General features: G+C 34.5%; 1 protein-coding gene across 2 annotated transcripts in view; it reads left to right on the forward strand.

The window, feature by feature from the left end:
- Positions 1 to 20,678, forward strand: part of LOC580394 (RING finger protein 150) — a 33,818-nt gene extending 13,140 nt beyond the window's left edge. For both annotated transcript variants that reach the window (XM_780453.5, XM_030980683.1), the window contains exons 5-8: positions 3,920 to 3,999; positions 4,645 to 4,741; positions 16,240 to 16,483; positions 18,120 to 20,678. In XM_780453.5, the coding sequence (XP_785546.1) occupies positions 3,920 to 3,999; positions 4,645 to 4,741; positions 16,240 to 16,483; positions 18,120 to 18,277 (579 nt within the window). In that variant the 3' untranslated portion in view covers positions 18,278 to 20,678. The remainder of the gene's footprint in view (positions 1 to 3,919; positions 4,000 to 4,644; positions 4,742 to 16,239; positions 16,484 to 18,119) is intronic.
- The last annotated feature ends 5,064 nt before the right edge of the window (positions 20,679 to 25,742 follow it).

The raw sequence follows: 25,742 nt of genomic DNA on the forward strand, positions 1-25,742 counted from the left end.
TATTGTGTATCTTGAATGAGATGTAGTTTAATTTTTTATTAATTTGTCTTATAACATACAAAATATATCCAGTAAAGTTTGAAAAAAGGGATCAATATTGATTATTGTGATGAAAAGGGGAAATCATTATTTTGATTTTGTTTGAATTTGTGTGGTACAAAGAATTCGAAAATTATACATAATTTGTCAAAGCATTCTAACTTTGAAAAGAAATTACAATGAGATCATGTCTCAAATGATATTGCTTCACACAAACTTTGGGTAGATTTCTCAGCACCTATTTAAAAAGCTACTGTACACTGTACCTATAACCACCGGTACTTGTGAGTATGACGTGAAGACATTTTCATCATTTGCATGCACTCACATATGATATCCCAAGCCCACCTGAATAATTGTACTAGTTCTTAATATTCTGTTTCATTTCATTTCTCAAGCATCGTTAATTGATGAGCATGGTACAAACTAATCAATGCCTTCCCCATGCATCCTTTCCCAGAAATTGTTTCGTATACGTCAAGATATCTCTAGCCAAAGTCATTCCCCTACTCCTCCCACACACAACTTCTCAAGAACTCATCATTTCTCAAGAAACCATCATTTCTCAAGAACCCATCACCCTTTAGGAAAGGAAGATGTACACTTTTTTTTCTTTTTTTCCTCTTTGATAAAATCATCTTTATTCAATATTGCTTTCGACTTTACAAAACATAACAAAACATATATGAATATACATACAGTACATAATATAACCAATAGAATCAACAACAAGAATATAGCTGATTATACAAGATAATTTTTTTGTTGTTTTTGTTTAAAGCAACACAATGTTTTTCCACCTACATGTATTATCAAATGATACAAATTTGTTATTTTTCACCTAAATGTATTGTTCAAGAGAGCGATAATACCTTAACATGCATTTAAAAGAATTTAGTGAGAGTACGCTATTTTTGCATTTGTTGGAAAATATATAGTATTTGGCATATATAATAATGAAATTAAATTGAACTCCAACGTTTCCATAAAACCCAAATAAGATATTAATTAGATAGATGTACACTTGGTATTTCTATTCCCGTGTTCAGATTAACAACAATTGTTTCATATTGCTATATGATGAGTAAATACCTTTTTTTCTAGTCTGAATGGCAGGTAAACGAAACAATGTGTAAAGAAACGTCATAAAGTGTAATGCATGTTTGAGCCTCGCTTTGAACAAAAACTCAATAAAGAATCAGAGCCCTGTTCTAGTCTAAAGGTTTTATCGTAGGAAAGTTGTAAAACTGGGCGTTTTAAAATCGTGACTGCAAGGAAGATCGGCCAGCTGAAATATTCAGTCGACCTCTTCACAATAAACAATGTTGTTTTCTAGTCTGTTTGCCTCTTTCACAATATAATGATTCTTTATACGAGTTACGTATATATATATTCCTTATAATCTGAACAGTCTGTATTAAGTCAGGTTCTCTCTATCCAGAGAGTTGGAAGTTTGTCATGTTTTTTCTCTTCTCTTTAGTTTTCTCCTTTTCTTGCTTCAATCTTGTAATGGAGGTGAAGAGAAAGGAGGAGCCATTAAACCTAATGGTGCATAACAAGAGGCAGTGAAAGATGGATTACCTACTCATAAATTCTGATCACTAGAGGAGATAATTTAGCATCTACATGTTCCACTTTAATTGTCAGATATAAATATTTGAAATAATAAATTTAAGAAAGAGAAATATGATACAGATATTTAATGGCATCATTCTGCCAGTACTTGGAAGAAACATATTCAAAATGAATTGCGCTCATGAAATCATGGATTGATACATTTTTTAATGTGTCCTAGAAAATGACATGGTATCATATTATTGTGGATGTGATACAAAAGATAATTTTTGTATTTAACATTCTGTTTTCGGTATAATGTAGATCAGAAGAATGTATTTGCAGTCTACAAGAGATTTGATGATTAATAATATGGCAAGGTTAAAATCTGGATCGTGATAAACATTTGATTTGTCTGCTCCTCTTCATTATGATCATACCATGGCTTGTGGTATTACTTTCTTTTGATAATCACATTTTCTCCGTAATAGCAGGAGAGTGAGAAAGCTTTGAGAATCGTTTCCTTGACAACAGCAGCATTTTGACCTCCAATTTTTCTATTTCTACAACATTCTGTCAAGAAAAAAAAAATCACTGGTTACCGTGGAAACGCTGGGCAACACGTACGTCTGCCGGCTGCAACATATTCATGGGAGCCTTCTTTGAATATTCTTCATCTCCGGAGTTATTGTTGATCGGATCTTTTACAAATATCTCACTCATTATCAAACAACTCCCACATCTTTATTTGTCGTGATTATATCATTTTGATTGACGAAAGTACTTGACCAACTCAAAAGATTTGTTTAATAGGGGCAAAGTGCAATTCAAAGATACTTGAAATGGAATGAGAGATATATGAGAGCTTTGTCTCGTAATGTGTGTGTAGATACACATTGCTATGCTTGAAATCTAGAAATTAGTGCAAATTTTCAAGAATTCATATACTTTATGTACAAATATGTTCATGTGAAACCAATGTGTACATGGTTTGCATTGAAGGTATTCTGAATTTTGGTGGTTGTGACAAATTTGGCACGAGCTATAAAGCCTTTTTTCACAAACTCAAATTTAAGATTTGTTATCATGATTCAAATCTTGCTTTTTGTTGGACCTGTCTACCTACATTCTGTTAAATTGAAGTCCAGGTAGTGGTCTTTTAATTTCAAAGTTATCCTGTACATAAGTTAGGGACCGTGTGGACGCAATTGTATGAGTTATGAAACTTTTAATTTATTCCTAAAGTTATTAACCATGAGCGACCTTAAGGTTAGTGCGATAACTATGAACAGCTGGGAGTCCTCATATGAAGTTATGCAAGCTTGTAGTTAATGACTGCTTGCTATACTTCGTTAAAAACTTTGAACACTCGTTGTTTTAGTCCTGTTTGAACCCTCCTTGTGGTTAGTGGATCATGGTTTTATAAATTCTAGGTTTTTTTGAAAACTGGAGGTTCTGTGTGAACATAGGAAGAAAAAGCAGATTAGTCTACTTACTCCCTCAACTTTGTACAGACAGGAAAGTGAGAGTAGGGAAAACCCCTTTTCCACTTGGGAACAGGCTGAAGCCATAAGTAATTTATCTTATTACCATCACATAAGTGGGATAATTGCTTTGGTTTTTGTATGTATGTAGATGTACAGCAGTAGGCTGCGATTATAAAGGTCATAACATCCTGTTTATGACAATGCTTTCATTTGAGTATTGTGTACCTGATACTAAAAAGTGGTTTTAAAAGGAATTTAGAACAGACTACATTGTATATACATGTAGCTACAAGTGTATAGCTACCGTATATCTTTTGTTTTTCCTGTATTGCCCAATGTGGTGACCAATGGCATTCTTATACATGGTTGTAGAAAATCATGGTTTCGAAAGGAATTTTGTACAGACTGTATCTCTAGCTATATTTATGGATTGTCTTTTACCTGTATTGTCCAATTAAATGGTGAATACTGGCATTCCTGTACTAGAAAATTGTTTTAAAGGGAATTTTTCACAGAATACAGCAAAAGATGTAACTTTTATTTTTTCCTGTATTTTCCATTTAAGTGGTATATGTATATAATGACATTACTGGGAATGTTTTTAAAGGGAACTTGGGACAGATTGTAGCACTAGCTATCACTGCATTTATGGCTCGTCTTTCTTTCCTGTATTGTCCAATTAAATGGTAAATAATCGCATTCTTATACATGGTACCAGAGAATGAGGGAATTTGGATCATATCGTAGCTATATAGCTTTTCTTTTTCCTGTATAGTCCAATCAGCATGTAACTAATGGCGTTCTTGTTCCCTCCCCATCCATTTCTTCTTTCCTCACAGGAAATGGTTGAAATCGAGGCCTGCCCTATCTGCCTAGAGTTTTACAGAATCAGTGATATCCTCAGGGTCCTGCCATGCAAGTAAGTCAAAGTGTTATCTTCACTTCTAAATTTCAATCAGGGGTGAAGTTGGAAGTATAACTTTGCGACATGTTTGGGCCACAACACACCAAGAGATCAACTTCAAATAGATGTGGAAGAAAATGCAATAGGATAAGATGGTACATACTTTTTTACAAACTTTTTCCCTTTCTGATTGAGGTCTCTAATGGTCATCAAAATTCTCATTTCAGAATCGAAAGTATTAATAATATCTGTCGAAAACCAGAAGGTTATTGATTTGTATCTCTCTACAATGATCTCATTATTGTGGCTCTCAATTAACATTATCACTCAAACCATATTTGTTTATAGTATTGGATAAATTTTGTAATAAATTGCTTGGTGACTACTGCCTACTGAAGCACAACTCAGGTACCTATTGACTAATATTCATTTTTCTTATGTTGAAATGTCCCAGTTGTGAGTATTTTGCAGGAAACAGGATAATTGAGGATAAGAAATGACATACTTTTTTGAATTCATAGATTCGTTTATTGTGTGGAAAAGATGCAACTCCAAGTGATGTTTATTTTGTATTTTTATTCACCCCCCCCCCTAATAAAAAATCTTGAACCTGTATACTGACTTTGACTGGTGACCGTTCCTTTCTCTCTTCTCTTTCAGGCATAGCTACCACAAAACATGTGTAGACCAGTGGCTGGTAGAAAATAGAACATGTCCAATGTGCAAGCTCAACATTCTCAAAGCATTAGGATATCAGGTAGGTGTGACAAGGCCGTGTAAGGGAATCTCATTGGTGTTGACATTTTATGCAGTCTGTTCCCTGTGCATTCTGCAAGTTGTATCAACTACAGACTCTTTTGTATACCTACCGTAAAGGCTTGTTCAGACATGAAGCCGGAAACCAAACCACAGCGCTCTTTAAAACGTTTTTTTAAAGAAATTTGTAAATAAAACGCAACTGCACATAACAACGGTCCTTTGCATAATATTCACTGTGAAATATTGAGCATATTTATACACTTAGGTCATCAAGAAAAAATAACACAGTGGCATACCGCGTCATATTTGAAAGAGGCTTGTAACCTGTCTATAATGGACATATGATGGAAACAGAAAGAGTAGCCACTGTAACCTGTGGCTTTTCTAGGCAGGTTCTACAACAGATTAGATGACTGCTACAGACAAATTACCTTCAGGTGGCTACTACAACAGTTTTGATTCAACAGCAAACCTATATAAAGACCACCTGACGGCCAAAAGAAAATTTGGCCTCTGTCTACAGGTGGCCTTTCTATACAGGTTCTATTAAAAAGGAAATGCATGTACATATAAATTAGTAACTGTGTCAGACACATGGCCTTTTATATAGAGGTGGCTATAAGAACTAGAATACTTTGACTGTACAATGAACCTTGTATTAGCTTATGGCCACCTAAGGGAAACATAAATGTTGGCATCTTTAGACTAGTGTCCTTTGTAGACAGGTTACACTACATTTCTTTTTAGAGGCAGATAAATTAGATGGCCACATTAGACAGGTGGTCACATCTCCCAAGATTATACAATGCTGTTAGATTTTCCATGTGGAGCTTTTTTTAATTAGGTATAGGAAAATGAGATATTCATTTTCTTTTTACATTTCCCACTACTCGACAGTACCTTCATAGATGGACACTGTCAGTTGATTTACATGCATTTTAAGCTGTCGAGAGGAATAGAGGAATACCATTAAGCCATATCGACCTGGGAATACATACACATATCAATGTCAAGGAAAATGGGGCAGTCACTGTTAAAGAGAAGGTTGAGTACTGGGAAGAGGTGAAAAATAATTTGTGAACATTATCATTGTTATAATGCAAGTGTGGAAGAACATCAGATAAAAAATGTTCTCTGAAATGCATGGCTCTTCAAATGCCTTAATATTCTAAATATGGCATATTATAACAGCATAAAAATCAGGACGGATTTTTAAGCCACTTGTTTGTGTAGTCCCAAATACATATTTCTGTGTACAGTGCTTGTAACTTTACCAAGACTGGGCCAAATTTCTTATCATTTTGATGATTCCAGAACCTTGCAGTACATACCAATACTTCTATGCTAGATGATCAACCTTTTCTGATCGTTTCCACTACGTTTCTTTCACAATGCAATCGCATGACGAGAACTCAACTTTATCTTTAACACGAGTTGCATTTTGCGCTCTCTCTCCTTAAAATGGATTTTTATATGAATAGAAGGGACAAAAATCAGTATTTCTCTCATGCATCAGATTAGCCACTGTAGGTGCACGAAGCCATGAAGATCACTAAAGTCGGATGAAATCTTATCACTTACCATGCATCATCTTATGCTAATTTTGACCTTTTTTCCTGTTACTTACCACTTTATTAGTACTAAAAGCTAATGCTTTGTACTGTATTTATATGAAAGACATGGACAAATAGGGGGCACGTGCACATTATGAATGCTTAATACTATGATGGTTTGTTTTCATGAGATAATTTTCTTTCTCCATAATTTTGAGGGAAAAAATGAGAGATATAATAAAGGTCGTGTAGGGATATTCACATACCAATTTGCATCTAGATTGGAGTAATCAAAAAAGGAAAAACTTATAGCAACCTTGAATTAAATCTCTTGAAAGTTGAGGCACATGTCAAGGTTTACTAGCAAGTACATGAGAGCTGAAAGCATCCAAGTCACCAAAAGCTAAAAAAGAGGGTGGTAAGAACAAAAAATTGCCCTGTAACAAACTTCTCCTCATAGAGCTCCCTTGGAGAGAGATTTAAAAAAAAAGATTTACGTTTAGACAAAATTAAAAGGTTACTGAAAGTCTGAACTTGTCTTGCAGACAGAGCCAGGACTTTCGATCGAAAATTCTTGGAAATATCCTCCGAAATCTCCCAAAGCTTTCCATACATTTAAAAAGTATGTTCACAGTATAGTCGTAATTATGATCAGCATTTACAGCGTAGATCTTTTGCACTCGAGCATTATTTTTTGTTCGTTGTTTTTCATGTATAATTAAGGAAACAAATGTATAGTGAGGTGTTTCTAATCCTCAATGTTTACTTCAATTAAATCCCAATCAAAGTTCACTGGAACATTGTCAAGCTTACATCAATGGTTCGAACATTCATGTCACATGTCTGTATGAAGCAACAGCTGTGTAATCTTTTTGCCCTTCATAGCAAGAGGTTTTGTATCTACAGTGTAAGGACACACTAGTTGCCAAGTTACACATTTAGTTTATGCACGATAAGTGCCCTTTTTGTACACGAGAGGAAAATTTGTATTATGAAACGCATGCTTAAAGGGGTTACATATGAGATAGTAATTGCATAATAAATGCCCTTTTACACAAGGGGAAATTTGTAATGCAACGCATGCATAAAAAGGGCTTTACACCTGAGCCATAATCGTATGAATAATTGCCATATAGATGTAAAATAGCTGGGAAGAAGATAGTGTAATGTTCTTATACATTAAGATTGAATGTGAATTGTAAAGTTGGCCCAAGGTGCAAAACATTGCTCAAAAATCTGTTCTGCTTTTTTTTTACCTGAAGACTAATTGACTCTTTCTGGTATTGCTAACATAATTAAATAGTCATTTCAAGTTATTTTCCATTTTTTAATGAAATAAATGAAAAATAGGCATTTTGTATAATTACAAGATTTTGTATGAAAGATAGTAGAATGATGGATTGCGTTCTGTACATTTAGAAATAGCCCTTTAATACTATAACAAAATCCCAATTAAAGTTTACATATTTATGGGTGTCAATCCTTCACACTTTTATAGTTGCAATGTCAGTTAAAATCAGAGCCAGATTCAGCACCAATAATCATTAACAAATTGTTTATGACCCATTTCAACAAACTTCATTGATTTAATTACCTCACCTATTTTATTTATGATTACAAACAGTGGTTGTGGGAATTGTAAATCTTAATACATGCAGTGAAACAAATGATAGGAGAGGTAGAGATGACAGAGAGGAAGATAACAATAGCAGGAAGTGATGTGCATGTAAATGAAATGTTGACTATGCTACATGTAGGCTTCATGTTCAATGTATTGCTCGACTACCCACGACTGACTCTCCATGCCAATTTTAGTGACAGTCAGACACGGGTGTCAAATGACACGATTGGCATCGTTTAAATCCACTTGTCAAATCTCTTGAGATGATTATCGCACCAAAATGCCTGTGGCATTAACCGAGTATACATCCATTTCTAATTCTCTTGAGCAGTAAATATCTCTTTTTTTTGTGGAACTGTAATTAAATGGCTACGTTATCAGAGATTTATGAGATAAAGCTGCTAATTCCATACATCCTAATGAACTGAACATTTGCTGTTCATTAATGTTATTACAGTAACATGCTTACGTTGAGTTCCTTTTCCACTTGACAAGTGTATGTCAAAAAGTAATTGACTCGCTTTAAGTAGCAAGCTCTTGAAATAATTGAGCTTGATGGTTTTAAAGGGATCCGGTAACTTTGTCTCAGATTCTGAAACAAAAATCTGGATTTAGCTCATGATGCAATGATAATTATAAACCTTTAGGTCAGTCAGGAACCCCATGACTTTTACAAGCCGATCGCCTGTCTGATTATCAAGATATTTATGATTGGAATTACAAATTTTGAAAACCTTTCGCCTGACGGTTTTCATAACACTACAGTCTATTGGGGAAAACGAGTATGGTAAAACCGGTCACTCAAAGATTTTTACTTTTTTGAGGCACTTCTTGATCATTTTGAAGCGCAATTTTTTTAGGGCTTCAATATTACACCATATCACAGACACTGATAACACGTAGGGCCATGTATCTCAGATTTAACATTGTTAAACGATCCCTTTAAAGGGGTTTTAAAGGGACTTCACGCTATTAAAAGAGATTGGTAAACTTGTGTGTGGGTGTTTTATTTACTTTTCTCATCGTGATAACCTACTCTAATTAATATAAAACATTTATGTGATCAAAGATGGATCGTAGGGGCAGCACTTATCTAGAATATAAATACAAAACATAGAGAGAGCTATGGAGATAGCTGTTAACAATTTAATAATATAATATTGTTGACTTCACTGTAAACCTTGCACAAAAATTGTGTCAGTACACTTTAATGTCAAAATGTATCAAGTACCTTTGTAAATGCTAGTATCAAGTTTACTCCCAATATTGAAGTCCATGTTTATATTTTCTGTCAATCAGAGTCTGATTTTAATTCTGTTTGTTTGAATGAATTATTTATCTGATGAACTTTGGGGATTTGGATGTTATTTCCGATTCAATCTAGTTATGTCTAAGAAGAAGGAAGCATGGGATGAAAAATTAATATATGCACGTCCTACAATGTGTATTGTGTCATAAGGGAATGAAAGCAGTATGTTCAATCAGTATTGCATCAGTATGTACATCTGCATAATAGTTTCAGGATTACATGTGAGAGGGTTTGCACATGTTCTCATAGACTCGGTGAGAGTCAAACAGGAGATCAACATCTGTAGAATTATGTGATGTCTGTAGTTAAAGGTGTCATGTAGCCGCCTCCTGCGTAACATTTGAAATGACATTACCCAACATGAGTTCAAAGTGTTATAGAGAGAAAGATAAACAAGAAAAACTAAAGCTGTTCCCATCTCTTTCAGGTTACATTCAATGAAATATTTGATTACAGACCCTTTCACATTTCAGCAAGCTACGTTGTAGGGCAACCTAATCTCCCACTCATAAATTATTTATTTCCTTTTAAACGAAACGTGTTTGTAGAAGATTATGCCAAATTTCATGCCACACTTTATTTTTGCACTTACCAGCAGACAGGGAATCGGAACAAATCTCTCTGTACTGCACTGAGATATAATGATCGTGACTCAATTTCCAAATTGAATTTTTCCATAATATTGAATAAACTAAACTAAATCAAGGGAGAAAGGCAGTGAAAAATAGTCAATAGTAGGCCTACATTAAATAAATCAAATAGCAGTTTGAGTGTCGATCAAAACTCAGTCAATTCCTGACTCACTGAGCAAAATTTAGTTTACAGACAGAATTTTTGTTCATAGAAACACTGGCAGAAATTTCAACTAATTTTCGCAGTGTAAATACCTGCTCTCAAAACATCAGTGAACGATTCCAGCTTTTGGTCATGTGACTCTCTTCGCTTCTGCGCGACTGTGTGTGCACTACTCACAAAAAATCTGAATGAGCAAACAACGTCATTTTTTTCTTCCAGTAGTGTAAATATCAGCCCACAAATTCAACGATTTCTAAAAATAGTGTTTGAAATGTGTTAATGGGCCTATATATATATCCCCCCTACTAAATTTGCTTTAACTATCGTTTCATGGACATGTCAGTCGAAAGTTTGATTTGCTTGATTTGATAGACAGCTTAATAACAAAGAAACAAAGACTTTTGACTGTCATAAACTTCATTTCCATTGGTGTTTTATTAGATTTAGGGTTGATTACTGATTAACCAAGGCTGATAAAATAAACAAATAACAAAATTATCAATGTTCAAGTTGGAATAGCACTGTTATGGATTAGTAGATATATGTAATTGTACTTAGTCATCAAAAAAGGATAAAATGTAATGTAATCATGCACAAGGCATTATAAGTTGACTAGAATTTTATTGATTTAATTATCACAATAAAGCTCCTGAACCAATTACATTTGGCTGAGCTTGATAAAGCTTTAGTGATTATTCTTAGGCAAAATGTTTTGTGAAGAAAAAATAGGTTTATAGACAGTGTGTTTGAAAGAAGGCAATTCTGCTTTCACCTGGTACGCAGCAAGATTCTATTTATGTTAGATTGCCCTTTATCATGTCCTGTTACGTATTTTGATATGTTCCAGCAATTTGCTATTTTTTCCTCAAAAGGCCTGTCTTCATCAGCTTGAGTTTGCCAAATAACCCGCTATGTTCAGACTCCGGATATTATCCGAAGCTCGTAATTGCGTATTCACCAGACTAACAAACTAGCTCAGACGGGGGCAAAATAGCCCGCTATTTCCTAAATAGCGGGATATTTAGGAAACGTGACCAAGATTTCTCTGGATATTTTCGTGACCAAATATCTCGCTAATTGCAACTGCAGGCTAATGAAGACGCAAATTAGCTGGATAATTTGCGATCGGGATAGTTAAAATAGCGGGTTATTTGGCAAACTCGAGCTGATGAGGACAGGCCTAAAGAATATCAATTAGAATTTATAACAAGGAAGTCCTTTATTGGCTTCAAACAAGCAGGGTACTTACTTTACAGTAGGGTGATTCACACTTGGATCAACCAGTAAGACAAGCTTTTAGCCATGATCACACTTTTTTTTTGCGTATGAACAGTGAGAAAGTACATGTACCAATTAGTTAGTTTCTATTACTACTATATTACAATTAGTCCCTATAACTACTGTAAATTGTTGATTGTAATTGGTTATTAGTTATTTTTGTCAATGCTGATCACCTCTTTGTATGCACTCTGTCATTGTAATATCATCGCAATCGGGCTTTGATGCCGTGATGTTCTTGTTGTTGTAATCAATAAAAACCATTATTCTATCTAGATCAAGGGATTCAAGTTGGTTATGTGGGCATATTTGCCATATGCATTTTCTATAACAAAGGTTAGTGGAGCAGTCTACAATCAAGGACTTTAGGATCGAGTGTTCTTTTTTTTAAAAACCCCATCTGTGAGTGGACATATATTTGAATAATGATTATAATCACCCTCTTTTTTGTTTGTGTGAACAGGGCCTATGATTTTCAAAGCAGCCATCGACAACGATATCATGTCATTCCTATGAATAGCAACATGCTATCTTTACACTTTAGACAAGCAAGGACAGCCGCACCAGGCTCCTAGCTATCCACATCAAACTTGTAGAGTGGATAGTAATTAATCCCTCTATCACATTGACCCCTGCATCCCAGTGAGTTGCCAATTTGCCCATGCTTATCAGCTGTGTGTCTCGGCATTAAACGCTATCAATACTTTGAGCCTCTGAGCATGGACCTACTACATGTAGTTTGTAGGCACAAACCCTTGTCCGTTGTTGTGGGTAACAATAGGCCTGTCCTCATCAGCTCGAGTTTGCCAAATAACCCGCTATTTAACTACCCCGCTATTTAACTACCCCGATCAGCCCGCAGTTGCAATTAGCAGGATATTTGATTGAGAAAATATCCTGAGAAATGTTGGCCTTGTTTCCAAAATATCCCGCTATTTGGAAATAGGAGGCTAATTTGCGCCAGTCCAAGCTAATTTGTGATGAGCGTATCGGTCTGGTGAGGACGCAATTTTGAGCTTCGGGATAATATCTCGAGTCTGAAAATAGCGGGTTATTTGGCAAACTCGGTCTGATGAAAACAGGCCTAGTGTCTGCGCCAAGAGACTACAATAGGCCCTGTACTTTAGCCTCTCCTGACACAGCCAGAAACTGACTTGTCTAATCTCTACTCAAGGCTTTATGAAATTGTGTTAAAGTGTCAAAATGAGACACAGCCAGAGACATTTCTAGGCTCTCCCCAAGGCTTTAAGAAATCGTAGTGAAGATTTAGATTTTATTTGACTCTATCGACCCACTTCAGGGGTATGAGAACACAACATATTTACAATACAATACAGAAAGATTTAAAACAAAGTAAGATACAGTTTATAATAATAAAATACATACTGTAGACAACTAGACATATATAATTATATACATGTAGTAAATTGTCAAATTAGGGTCTGTGCTTGCAGACTAATCGATACTTGCCCCTCATCCTCTCCAACTGCTGCGGAATGCCCTGCACTCGCCTTCACCTCCTGATTTATGACAATGGCATTGGCCTATGAACAAAATTATCTTATCTGCATAGCCTGTAATTGTCTGCTTTTCATATTTAAGTCATTGATGACAGTTCGTAAATTTAGAGATGGCAGTTGGCCACATTTATGTGTGAATGTCTTTCAACTTGAAAAGCAGTCGATAATGACATCCATAAATGTGCACCAAATAATTTATGTGATATCGTAAAAAAATTATTACATTCCAAGGCACTATTAAACCAGTAGTTAAATAGTGTCTTTGTGAATACAAATTTGAAGCCCTGTGTATAAATTTCAGAAATCTGCAATTTTTCTTGAAACTGTCACTTTTTGTCTTTATCAAAATGTGTGCCTCTTATATTCAAATAAAGTCTTTCTTTCACTTCTGTATTTCTTTAGAGTTTAGGGCTTTCCCTTGCATTAAAAGTATCTGTTAACTCCTTATTTGCTGAGCTTAACCTTCACAAATTCATAAATCAAATACTTTTTATCTGTTCATTTTTTCTTCTTCCAACTTTCACTTGTATCCCATTTCACATTTTAGTTATTTGGTCCTGTTTGACAGTAATATTCTGCTGTTCATTTCAATGTGGAGGTGAAAATTTATCTCATTGGCAAAAACGTGTTACAGTATAATCCAGCCTCTTGTCAAACAGATCAATTTATCTGGATTGCATGTCTTTGTTCGTATTTTAACAAAGGGAAGTACAGAGAAAACATACAGGAGCTGAGAATGATGAAGCTGAAGAAAAGTGTCTGAGAAATTTTCACTCATTTAATTAACAAAAACTCCTATTGTGTCAAGTAGTAAGGTCTATGTAGGTCGAGTATTTTTCTAAGAAGAAAAGAAGGCCAATGGAAAACAGTGTATGGAAAACATAGTTTTGCCAGACATCTCTTTATTTACAACCGTATTGTTAATTTAGGTTGATATGTTACAAAGAAAGAATGTGTGATTGGTATAGTATTGTAGTGAACTTTGGTCAGAGGGTGGTATAAAAACACATAAATAATTTAAGACATATTGGAAATAAAATCATTTATAAAGGCTTGATAGTTGAAAGTACAAAATTATAATCTAATATACATAATGTAACACTAAAAACAGAATAATTTTCATTTAGAATCTGGGGGGGGGGGGGGGGGTGATATACAGTTACGACCCCAGTGAAGTATTATGATGTATGCTTTGAGTTTTACCATGTAGGCTAATGAAAGAATTGACCTTTCTCATAAGTAGAAGTGTTATAGCCAATTTTTGTTTTGTTTCAACATTGGACAGGTGAGATGCAGAAATCAAGTCCTGCCTACTACTAATGTCCATATGCAAGGCACTTTATCTAATGTGCCTCTCTCAACCCCGGTGTATGAATAGATATGATAGGATACAAAAGTTTAATGTTATGTAAAATAGCAACTATCTAGCCTGTTTCTCATTGAGGTGGACTGTGTGCACTGATATGATAATTGAAACTATCAACTGGGATAAAATACACCCAAATCCCTTGTCCTGTCACAATGCCAAAAGTAACACGGCGACACATAAAATCAACTAAATATTAGCCATTTGGTTAAGTTTTCATAAGACTCCATTATCCTAAAATCAATTTGTCTAACGTTTATCAGTAGTATAAAGGTCAAGCAAAGTAAACAAAAATATTTGACTTCTGACTTCTGGTATGAATAACACTCAATAAATTGAAGAATGCTGCGTTTTTAATCTTAAACGATCAGTATCTAAAGTCAACAGATTATGTTTACTGGCAGTCATATGAGGCAAAGTCTCTCAAACTTTTTACAACATTTTATAATTGTTATCATATGTAACAGATAGGTTCCACACCAATTAATTTTCAGCTCCTAGTCCATGTACCTTTGCTTGCTGTATCAGTTTTCATGGACGGAGAGTGCATTTGAAGGGAAGGCAATACATTCCCAAAGTTCATGTTGAACCAGAGCCAACATCGATGGGCAGAAAGGAAATGGCTTTTTCCAACATGGTGTAGTCTAGAACTGCTCCAATAAAGCCTTGTTCAGATATATAACAAAATGAACCTTGTTAACAAATTGGTTGTGTGACGTGTGTCAACCTTTAAACATGTTAATGTACATGAATTCTTCAACATACTATAGTTTAGATCTTCTCTGACAGAGCCGCTTTCAGACACAATGCAGTAAACTACCTTAAAATATATAGTTCTGAATGACTTCTTCAACATATTGTAGTCTAGATCTTCTCTATTAAAGCCTCTTTCAGACACAATGCAGTAAACTACCTTAAAATATATAGTTCTGAATGACTTCTTCAACATATTGTAGTCTAGATCTTCTCTATTAAAGGCTCTTTCAGACACAATGCAGTAAACTACCTTAAAATATATAGTTCTGAATGACTTCTTCAACGTACAGTCCACTGAATAGAAATTCCTGTTCATACTTGACTTGCAAAAAACACCTATAAAAACTGCTGCAGTGAAACTTGTGTGTATTTTATCATTCAACTTCTTCAACTTTTTGTTTTAAAAAAAATGCCCAAAAGATTCCTCAAGTTGAAGACTATACTGCTGCTTACCTTGAACTTGTACTTAGTCTGTTAAGTAACGAGGCTCTAAGGTATCAGGGCAGAGGGAAGAACAAAAGGAAAAGGATGGGCCAATTTTATTGTTTTAAAAAACATGACAGCTGAAGTTTGTTGTTTAAAGGGAAATAGTAGCATTGTTTTGAAAGTATTTTTAGACGACACCAGTGTATGTAATTGTTCTAATTTCTTGTGAGAAGTAGATTTCGTATATATTTTTTTCACGAATATCTGGATTTGGATTAAATTTAAAGGAATCATCAACATTAATAATGTATGTTTTATTATTGTATAATGTAGGTGTTTGTCATTAACTGTAGAGGAAACAAAAAGGCACCCACGTGAATAGTAACATTTCAAATAAGAAACTGTTCATTTTGAGGTAGCTTTTAACATATATTTTTGGTTTGCGCGATCAATATAAAAGGCTACCAGGTTATCATTTTTAAAACTTGAAAAAATGTAATGAAGTAAACTTGTACTAATACTACGGGTATACTTTAATCTAAACCAGTAATTTTGTGAATGTTTAATAGCTTTTTCTAATTCTCTGATCTATCAGCTTTTGTTTACATATTAATTGATGCAAAACACCCATTATTTCAATATTGTTGGTCAAATCATATTTTTGTAATGAGCTTAAAGTCTCATAGGCTATCTCATAAGTCTTTCTGTTATCTCCATCACAGGCTAATAATTTGCAGAATCATTAAACAATTGTTATCAAGCCATAATTTTGATGAATGATTTTACTATTGTCAGTCATCAAGTCATAGTTTTGATGAATCATTTAAAAAGTCATTTTCCTTTACTATTTCTTGTTGTCTTATTAATCCTAGATGCCAGCAGCACCCACTGAAGAGGCTCATTACATCTTGGAAGTAGGGCAGATCGCGTTTGGCTCAGGTTTGGACGATAGCAATGAAGCCGGGAGCGGGCAGCACGTGGAGCCAGTGCGGACACTTCTCAGCAATTGTACGACCACAGGAGGGCGCTATGTGCGGATGGTAGCTGTCGAGCACGACCGCCATTCTGACGGCAACGAATCGGTGGAGAGCCGGAATGGATCATCTAGTTCAGAAGGTTTGTGTTGTAATGTAACTGTCAATATCTGCATTGAAGGAATTTTAGAATACCTGACATTTTAGCCATTTTAAACCAGGAGTGGATCATTTCTTGGAGGAGGCCGGTGATACAGTAACAACAAAAAGCTGTGTTTAAGGGAAACCAGAAACTTTCATTCCTTGTGGCCTAGAATTTTTAATATACAATAATCTTAATTGCCACTCTCCATTCAGCTGAAGTAAATGGGTACCAGGTTGGAAAAAAAATTCCTTGAATGCTTTAGCGCCTTATCATGGCAGCTCAGCTACAGCCGGGATAATGATATGATACTTTGTATTAAGCGCAGTAGAGTATATTCAGACAGTCGCTGCGCTATAAAATGGACCCATTGTTATTTTTTATTATTTTCCCTGGTAACATGCAACCCTCTAGTGTTGGGGTTGAAAGGATTCCAGAGATTCACAAGGGGTAAAAGTAGAGGAACAGTGGTCCTCCTAAGATTATCCCTGTTGGCTTTCAAAGGGTATTATGGATTGACAAATGGTGTCTCCTTTAGGAACACTCTAAGGTTACCTCTGTGAAAGTCTCATGAAAGTTTTACATTATAATGACAAAATGGTCCGATTTATCCAGAGAATCCGCTCTGGCAGTATTGATACTGCTCTTACGAAGAGATTAACAAGGGGCATCTTATGGAGGAATAATGGTCCTTAATAGGTCATCTTTGTGCACAGTTGTGTTTGATTTGGCGACGCGGGTTTGAAACCAAGTCGATGTGCTTTAGCCCTTTGGTAAGGCATTAATCCTCATGACCAGGTCCCTCGTAGAGGACCTAAAGCTGTCCGTCTTCTGGTTCTTACTAACAAGCATTTATGCTCTCTTAGCAGTCAGGTGAAATAACCACCACTAAACCTAAAACATGCAATTTAGATGTGTTGCATGAAGCATAATGTTATGTTTTGCAACAACAATGTTTCCATTCACTGCAAGCCAAGGTGTATAAACACAGACAAAGAGCCCATGTTTTTGCAATAGGAAGTAGTGATCTTCCTGCACCTCTAGAGCTCCCTGTTCTTGACAAGGAAACGGGCCGGTTGGTTACATTAACACATGACAGGGTGGCAGAGAAGTCTAGTGGTAGATCCAGGATATGTAACCAGTTCTGTACCAGTTTCTACTATGACGTGGTACTAAAGAGAGTTATTTTTTAAATTTTTCCCTGTGAAAAGGGAATAGATGCATACATTTTGAAACATGTTCTGGGGTTGTTGTTGTTGTTGCGATTTAATTAAGGCAAGTCAGTCAGTCTATGACCATTATTGCCAAATACTGTATATAATCAAGATATATATAAAGGAAAATCTAAAAGTGAAGCCAAAAGTAAATTGCCCAAATTCAACTCTTGAACTTCAGTTTTGAAAACTGTTTACAAGGCTTGTGGGACTGGAAGGGTTACATATGAAGGAAATGATTTGTCATTTTAAGATAAGTTGAGGTGTAGAGACCTTTTTCAAATGATCGGTGGAAGGTTTGGGGTTATTTTATATATCATGTTTTTTTTTTTATTCATATTTGTTGTACTGAACATAAGAGGTACAATTAAATTTAGACCTCAATTACATTTCTATTCTTTTCAATTCTTTCTTCTTTGTAGGAATTCTACCTCCAGTGACGACAACCGTGGAGCTTCACGACCCGAACTCCTCCTCCCGGAACCTTGCAGAAGACGCCTCGGTGAACGGCGCAGAAGAATCCACCTCGCAAAACCTTGTAGAAGAGACGCAGGATCCTGGGCATGCAACATCTGTTTAGTCGACACAAACAAAGTCTTATTTAAACATTTATGTATAAAAAAAAGTGTGACATTTAAAACCACACTAAAACAGGGTGTAATATACGTAATGTCAAGTAACAGAGAAACAGCTTTGCACTTTTTTTTTCTTCTTTTGGTTATGTTTTGTCATTTTCTGAAATAGTACTTAACCGATTCTGTGCATCTGTTCTCATATCGCTTGGCATGTTGTATAAATCTTGTTGTATTTCAAAAAGTTATTATGGATTGATTTGACAATTGAATTCCATGAATTCTTAATTCTGTCAGACATGTCATGTGTAGATTCTGCAGTTTGTTTGAAAAAATAGAATAGGATAAATAGTGTGTTTTATTTCATAATGTGATGATACTGAATGAGATATTATAAATTTGTAATTATTTATACACTTGGTTTGTAGCTTCAAATTGATTATAAAAGCTCCATCGTAGCTACTGATATAGTGTTGTAGGTTGACATCACAATTCTTAGCGTTTGAAAGTTAAGGGCCGTGAGAAATTATTAGATTTCATTTTGGATTGGCTGATAGAGCAGTCTTGCATTTTTGAAAAGTTTTGATGAGAAAGTTTAATTACGATTCACATCTGGGTTTTCATTTCTGTAGTGGCAGTCTGTTTGAATTTGTTCAAAACGTTTAAATTGAAGACATGCTTAACAGTGGTAACACTGATCTCACTGGCTGAAAGATTTCTTATCAATTTCATTTACAGCATTCATGGATTTAGAAAAATAAACACAATACAGTTTGATTAAAGGATGGATCCTTGACTATAGCATTGCAAAGTGTGATAATTTAAATCATGCTTGATTATAATAATTAAATTTTGATTTATAGATTGCATACTTGTTAATAATTAATGCTCTTATGCACTTAATATATATAGAATAGTTCACCTATTTAAAAGAAAAAAATGAAACACTATTGCATGAAATGGTTGGATGAATATAGAACAAAGTTAAGGATATGATGAGACATTTTATAATACAGTAAGTTGGTAGAAAAAATGGAAGCGTAAACTGAAAAATCATCATGTACCTAATTATATCTATTTATCTATTCAATTATTTTAATTGTTTTAATTGTTGATTTTTTGGTTGTTATTGAGATAAACAGGTGAATTTTTCTGCCGCTTGTATGATTTCCCTATGTACTTATTTCTGGCTGAGTTAGATGTTGACTTGATTGTAACTAAAGAGGGCAGCAGATAACAATATGCAACTGTATATTTGTGAAATTACATAGGATTGAGTTTGGGTAAAAATCTGTCCTATCACACTCTTCTCCTTGATATGTAAGAAACACAATTCAAGGTTGATTCAAGGCCGATTAATTCAGTTGTCAAATTCATACATCCTTGTTTAGCTTGAGAGATAGTATACCATATTGTCAGATATATTCTTAATAAATAATAATAATACAATATTTGTAGAGCGCATAATAAACAAATTTTTTCTATGCGCTGTACAAGCATGATTGACAAGAGAAGTATAATCACACAAAAGGAATCAACAAAGAGAAGTATACAAATCTTATGATATGAAACAGTATTTTGTGCAACAAGAAGTCTAGAGACATCATAATTTTGAGTTTTATCAGATATTATTATTCTCATGAGTTAATATTTTATCATCCTTGCAAACAGACTGCAACCAAATGGCAATTATATGACATGCTCTCAGGCCTAGGTATTGGTTTATATTTCCAAGTTTAATTTGTACTTTTACATGATCGTGTATAAAGAAGCTTACAGTTCCCCAATGACTACTGTTTATTAGTGCAAAGCATTAAGATTGTTATGAAATTTATTATCAATTTTGCACTTGAACAGGGGGTTATTTTGGCAGAATAGCAATGGATGACTTGTAATATTTGATTTTGGAAATATATTACATTTTGAAATGGAATTTATATTGATCAGTGAGGCGTGGATTCAGAACCACATATAATATAACACATAAAGAAAAAAAGATGTGTAAAAAGGATTTTTCTTGTGGTTATTTTTTCTTGCCATTAGGTAGAATTATTTGCTATTAAACTAATGTGCTCACTGTTAACAAAATTATGATGGTAGATACATTTGATAATAATTAGACATGCCAAAATGTGGATATTTTTGTGTTTTCATTTCTGTATTAAACCCCCCCCCCCCCTGTTGTAAACAAATAGAGAATCATGTCTGTCTCAACAGAGTACTGATATATATATTACCATAGTTTGTTGATTTGTATTGATTTTTTTTTTTTTTTTTTGGGGGGGGGGGGTGTTGAACTTTAGGGTACATGAATGTATAGAGAATGGTCGGTCCATTTAAAGATGGTTTGTACATGTATGTATGTGCACTAACAAAAGACAAAGCCATGTTTGCATATTAATACATGTATGCCTTGTATATACTGAGCTTTTTGTTTTATAAGGTGATGTGCTTAAAAGTTGAAGAAATATGAAATATTTAAAGATGTTAAATGTCAATAGACAACCTCACCAAAGATTTGCAAAATATTCAGCAAAGAACAAGGATAAGGTGTTTGTATGTTATCTCTGAATACAAATACTGTTGATACAGCTGCCGTAGAGAAGGGATATATTTCTTTCATTACGGAAAAGAACGAACAAAACAGAGCATGAGGAAGAAACTCTATTGAGCGCCAGAGGGGTAGTAGCCCTGTGTTACATGTATGTACATCTGTTATTGCCTTTCTGGCTTTCAGCAGTTCAAACTATCCATGTGTGATTCCTTAAACAGCCATACTGAGAACAGATCATTCAGTGTGCGTGACAGTGAGTTTATCCCACTTTGTAGCAGTGTACGTTTTATTTAAAGAAAAGGTTTATAAATATCTTGTGAATAGTTAGCACTACATTGCACAAGTAAAATGTCCAATAAATTTATCATCTGTCGGGTCGGGGAGCAAGAAGGGCATTAGACCCTGTCAATACTCTTAAATGATATGTGTGAATGCATTTCTAGCTCTGTGCAGATGTTATCACCATTCAGGATGCATATTAAGCTTTTTATAAAGTGAGATGAAGACTCAAATTGCAGCTTGTGGTATATCACTGGACTTACGGTAGTTGAACAGAGGCAGATCCAGCTCCAGGGGGACTTTTAGGGTGAATGGCCTCCCCCTCTCCCCCCCCCCCCCCATCTGCCACACCAATTCCACAATTGTATAACTCCTTTTCGTCACTGATATTTTTAACCTTTGAATGTAATCAGTTGCTCAGATCAATTTTAAATACTGAGAAGAAATGTTCATTTGTACTTCTTGAAACATGGCTTAAATTTTTCTATTTCAATTTGATATCATAATCCTATCCTCTTGTGAATGAATTCTTTATGTAGCAAAAACAAGTCAATTACATATTTTCTACCCCCTCTTATTTTTGCAAATAGTTGCAAATCAACTAGGTATGTGCTGAAGGGCTCACAATAGATAGTAGAGCAATATGTCATAGTTTAAAGTTAAACAAATCTTATGAAGAATTTAATTCATTATTAAAATTCATTTGAAACAAAAACTGAGCCTAAGTTTGAAATAATGATTAGATCAAGATTATAAACCCACTGTTTGTGCTAGGTGAGGGGATGATCATATCCATTATTTCAATTAGCAGATTATAACATATTTATGGTATTACTGTGGTGTTATTCAGTCATATTAGTATACAAGTTATATGAAGCGTGTGAATTTTGCTTTCATGCACCGGCGTTGCCAATAGCCACTATGCATTTGAATAGGACTGTGTCACATATTGTCATTGGAGAACCAGAAAGGCACTAACTCTTTGACATGAGTCAATGTTCTTTTTGCCTGTTTAGAGCCAGATGGATATTAAAGATAAATTCCAGTTCTGGTAATGCGAATGCATTGTGAAAGAAAAGGTGTGGAAAGGATCAGAAACAGATGATCATGTAGCATGTCAGTATTGGTGTGCACTGCAAGGTTCTGGAGTCATCACAATCATAATAAATTTGGCCGAGTCTTGGTAAAGTAACAAGCACTGTACACAGAAAGCTATATATGGGACAACACACATGGTGTTGGGGCTAGTACTAGCTTGATGTCCTTGTCTTTCTATGCTCATTACTCAGCCAGTATACATTTTCTTCCAAAATTGTTTGGCACATGTCATTTATTTGTAATCTTGAACATTCAGTGTAAGTTTCGTTTGATTCTGTGAGAATTAATTTTCTTTTTTTTCCAGAACTGGAGTTTATCTTTAAGTTGACATAAGTTGACATTCTTCTTGTTCTCTAGCTATCTGTTGAGATCCAGAAGGGCACTAATTATCTGTTATTGAACAAACTGAGTTAAATTCCTTCTGGCTCCAATTAGAGGATAGGTTGATGGTCATGTGACAATAATGAGAATTTGTACTTAAACCAAAGCACTCTAAATTACAAACACTGTGCAATTGTATGATAAAAGAGAGTTTGTGTTTTGTGTCTAGACTCTAGAGCAATATATGGTAATCATGATTTATAATTATTATCCTTTGGGGAGTAAAGTGACAGGCCACACATGTAGATTCATCATAGAACAGTTATTTGATACCCTCGCTTTTTTTTCTTCAAATCTATAATAAAAAAACCAGGCTTATTTTTGGCAATTAAAAGCTAATTAGCTTAAGTCAAAACTATTTTGCTGGCAAAATGGACACTTCGAGTTCAGTTGTTTATGTAGTTGCCTTTACCTTAGTTTAAAAATAGCATCATCATGGACATATTAGATATAGGAAAATAAACAAAGATTTGTTGACACACTTATGAACATTCCCTTGTATGAAGCAGTTAATAAATGAGTATTGCCAAACATAGTTTAAGTGGCAAATAGCCGCTGTTGGATATACATGTATGTAGGCTGACATTTTGTATTTTCCACCAAGTCTGAAATATGAAGTTTGCCTACCAAATTCTGGAATATATTCTGGGTAATTAAAGCTAAACATTGAGTGATGGAATAAAGAATTATAAAATGTTTTCTTAGAGTTCATTTGGTTGATGAATCAGTTAGTTGATGCTTAAAGTCTTATTTTGTATCTATCAACATTAATTAAGGAATCGTATTTCATTTGATTATATGTACAACTCTACTTAATATAACAATGGAAAATGTTTAATTTTACTTTTACTGGAAAATAGAGACAGCGTGTATGATGATAAGTAAAATATGATAAACCTTCATTCAAAGTGATAATATATCATCTGATAAAAGCCATAAGGGCATTAACTCATTGACTTTTACAGGGTTATTGCCCTTCTGGCTCTCAACAGACCGTACATGGTATGTTAAGATCGTACAGAAGCAGTTATATTGTCTGTTTGGAGCCAGAAGGGTGTTAACACTGCATGCATAAAACTGCATAGATAAAAAAGTAATTCTTTTGAGAGCCTCAAAGTCATTCTTCTTGCTCTCTCTCTCTCTCAGCAGACCAAATAAGAGTGTTATGTGTTATCAGATCCCTCCATTACCATTGTATGTGCTTTGCTTATGATTCAGATTCTCTGCAAAAGAAACCCCCAAAAAGACAAAATGTCTTCTCAGAGCCAGAAAGGCACTAACACTCAGCTGCCTCTCAACAGAAAGATTTTTATTGAAAACAAAAATTCAATTTGTTCTTTCATCTGTATGTGCTTTTGAAACCATTCAACACACAAAGTTGATAATGCCCTCCCCCATCAAACAAACAAAAAAGCTGCATGAATTGGCAATCATACAAAAAATTGAAATCCAGCAATACTAATTTCATAATATTTCCACAAGTTGTCTCATTGTCACATTTGAGCCAGATGTTCCTTATCAAGTGATTCGACAGGTTAAATGTGTACTTTTTACACCAGAAAATAATCATGTTTATGACTTTTTTCTGATTATTCTCCCTAACTGAATCATTTGAAAGCCCAGGCTACATAATTAGTGAATTGATATGTATAATTTTAATATATATATTTTTTCTTTTAGCATTGAATGTGACGATGTACATTATAATAATTTTTGTTTGTACTGAAAATGATCAAATTGTGCTGTAGACATTGTCACCATCACCAATGTGTATTTTTGTGTAACAACTTTGTTGATTGCGCCCAAGTAGAAGATATATGTCAACATGTACATAAAGTGAGTATCAAATATTCATGTTCCATGCTCGATTTTGAGGCCTGTAGCTTTTTGTTAAAAGTTGATGATTTGAAAGATTAGTTTTAGTAAATTATATATTGTTGACACTGAGCACAAACAAACACACACAAGAGTTATTAAATGCATTTTAGGACAAATAAAATACGTCATTATCTGTGGTTTGTTATTGAACTTGAGTTTCCACATTTTCTTTTGTTTACATCTGTTTGTTTTTTCTTCTATTCTTCTTCACATTATATTGGGATGGAACTTTTTTTCAAATTTCCTCTCTGAATTCCAGTAAAAAACTAAAAAAAACATTTTGGTAGACAGTTACAAATGAATTTGTGGTGTAGGTTTGATAAACTTTACATTTGGTCAATTATTTTTTTTAAAGAAATGCATACTATTTGATTGATGCCTCAAAATCTTTGTGAGGGCAAGCGGTTGGCTTGTGCTAGCTTTTGATACTTTCTTTTCTTCATACCCACTTCAAATGAATAATTAAACATTTTCTAATGTATTTCATTTAACAAATACTGTAGAGAAATGCATTTTAGTTATGCATTTGAAGTGGGTAGGAAGAAAAAAAGTAGTTGGAAAGTATCATAAGCTAGCACAAGCCAACAATGATGATGAAAACAATAAAAGAGAGACGAAATGAGAGGGGGAGAGAGAGAGTTGGGGAGAAGGAGGAGAGAAAACTGGAAGATGGAGAGAAGATGAGAAGATACGGGGGTAGTCAGGGAGATTGAGCTAGAGATAGTGGTAGAATTACATGCTATATTACTATTTAACCAATTTCGGAATAATATTAAATGACAATTCATTTACTGGTACAATAAACTAGCTTCTATATCTTCGGGATTTGCAACTGTTCAGGAAAATAATTTCAAGAAAAATCAGGCCCCCAATCCATCATTCCAAGATCTAGCAATTTGTAATAATTTCCTTATGGCAAATTCTCTCCTGACTGAATAGAGAAACAAAAAACAACTTTACTGGTGAATAGGAGTACTTGAAATGCAGAGTGTAAGTTTCTTTTTGTGAACAGGATTAACAGTTCCAGAAAATATAGAAGTGCCACTTTATGTAAATAATTGGTACAAGATCACTCCACCTCCAAGCAACATGAAAACAAAAATGGATTTTGCACCTTGGAAGTTCTAAAGAACCAGCGATCTATAAATGTTCGAGCATGTTTTCTTTTGTTGAAGACATGTATTATAGACAGAGACGATGAGTATACCAAAATAAACTCGAGTCGGTTCAGCGCACTGACGTCCAACGGGGCGCACTCTGCCGTTTTGTGAATGCAACCATAG

This window comes from Strongylocentrotus purpuratus, unplaced genomic scaffold, assembly GCF_000002235.5.
Source record: "Strongylocentrotus purpuratus isolate Spur 01 unplaced genomic scaffold, Spur_5.0 spur5_scaffold_11, whole genome shotgun sequence".
Lineage (NCBI taxonomy): Eukaryota > Metazoa > Echinodermata > Echinoidea > Camarodonta > Strongylocentrotidae > Strongylocentrotus > Strongylocentrotus purpuratus.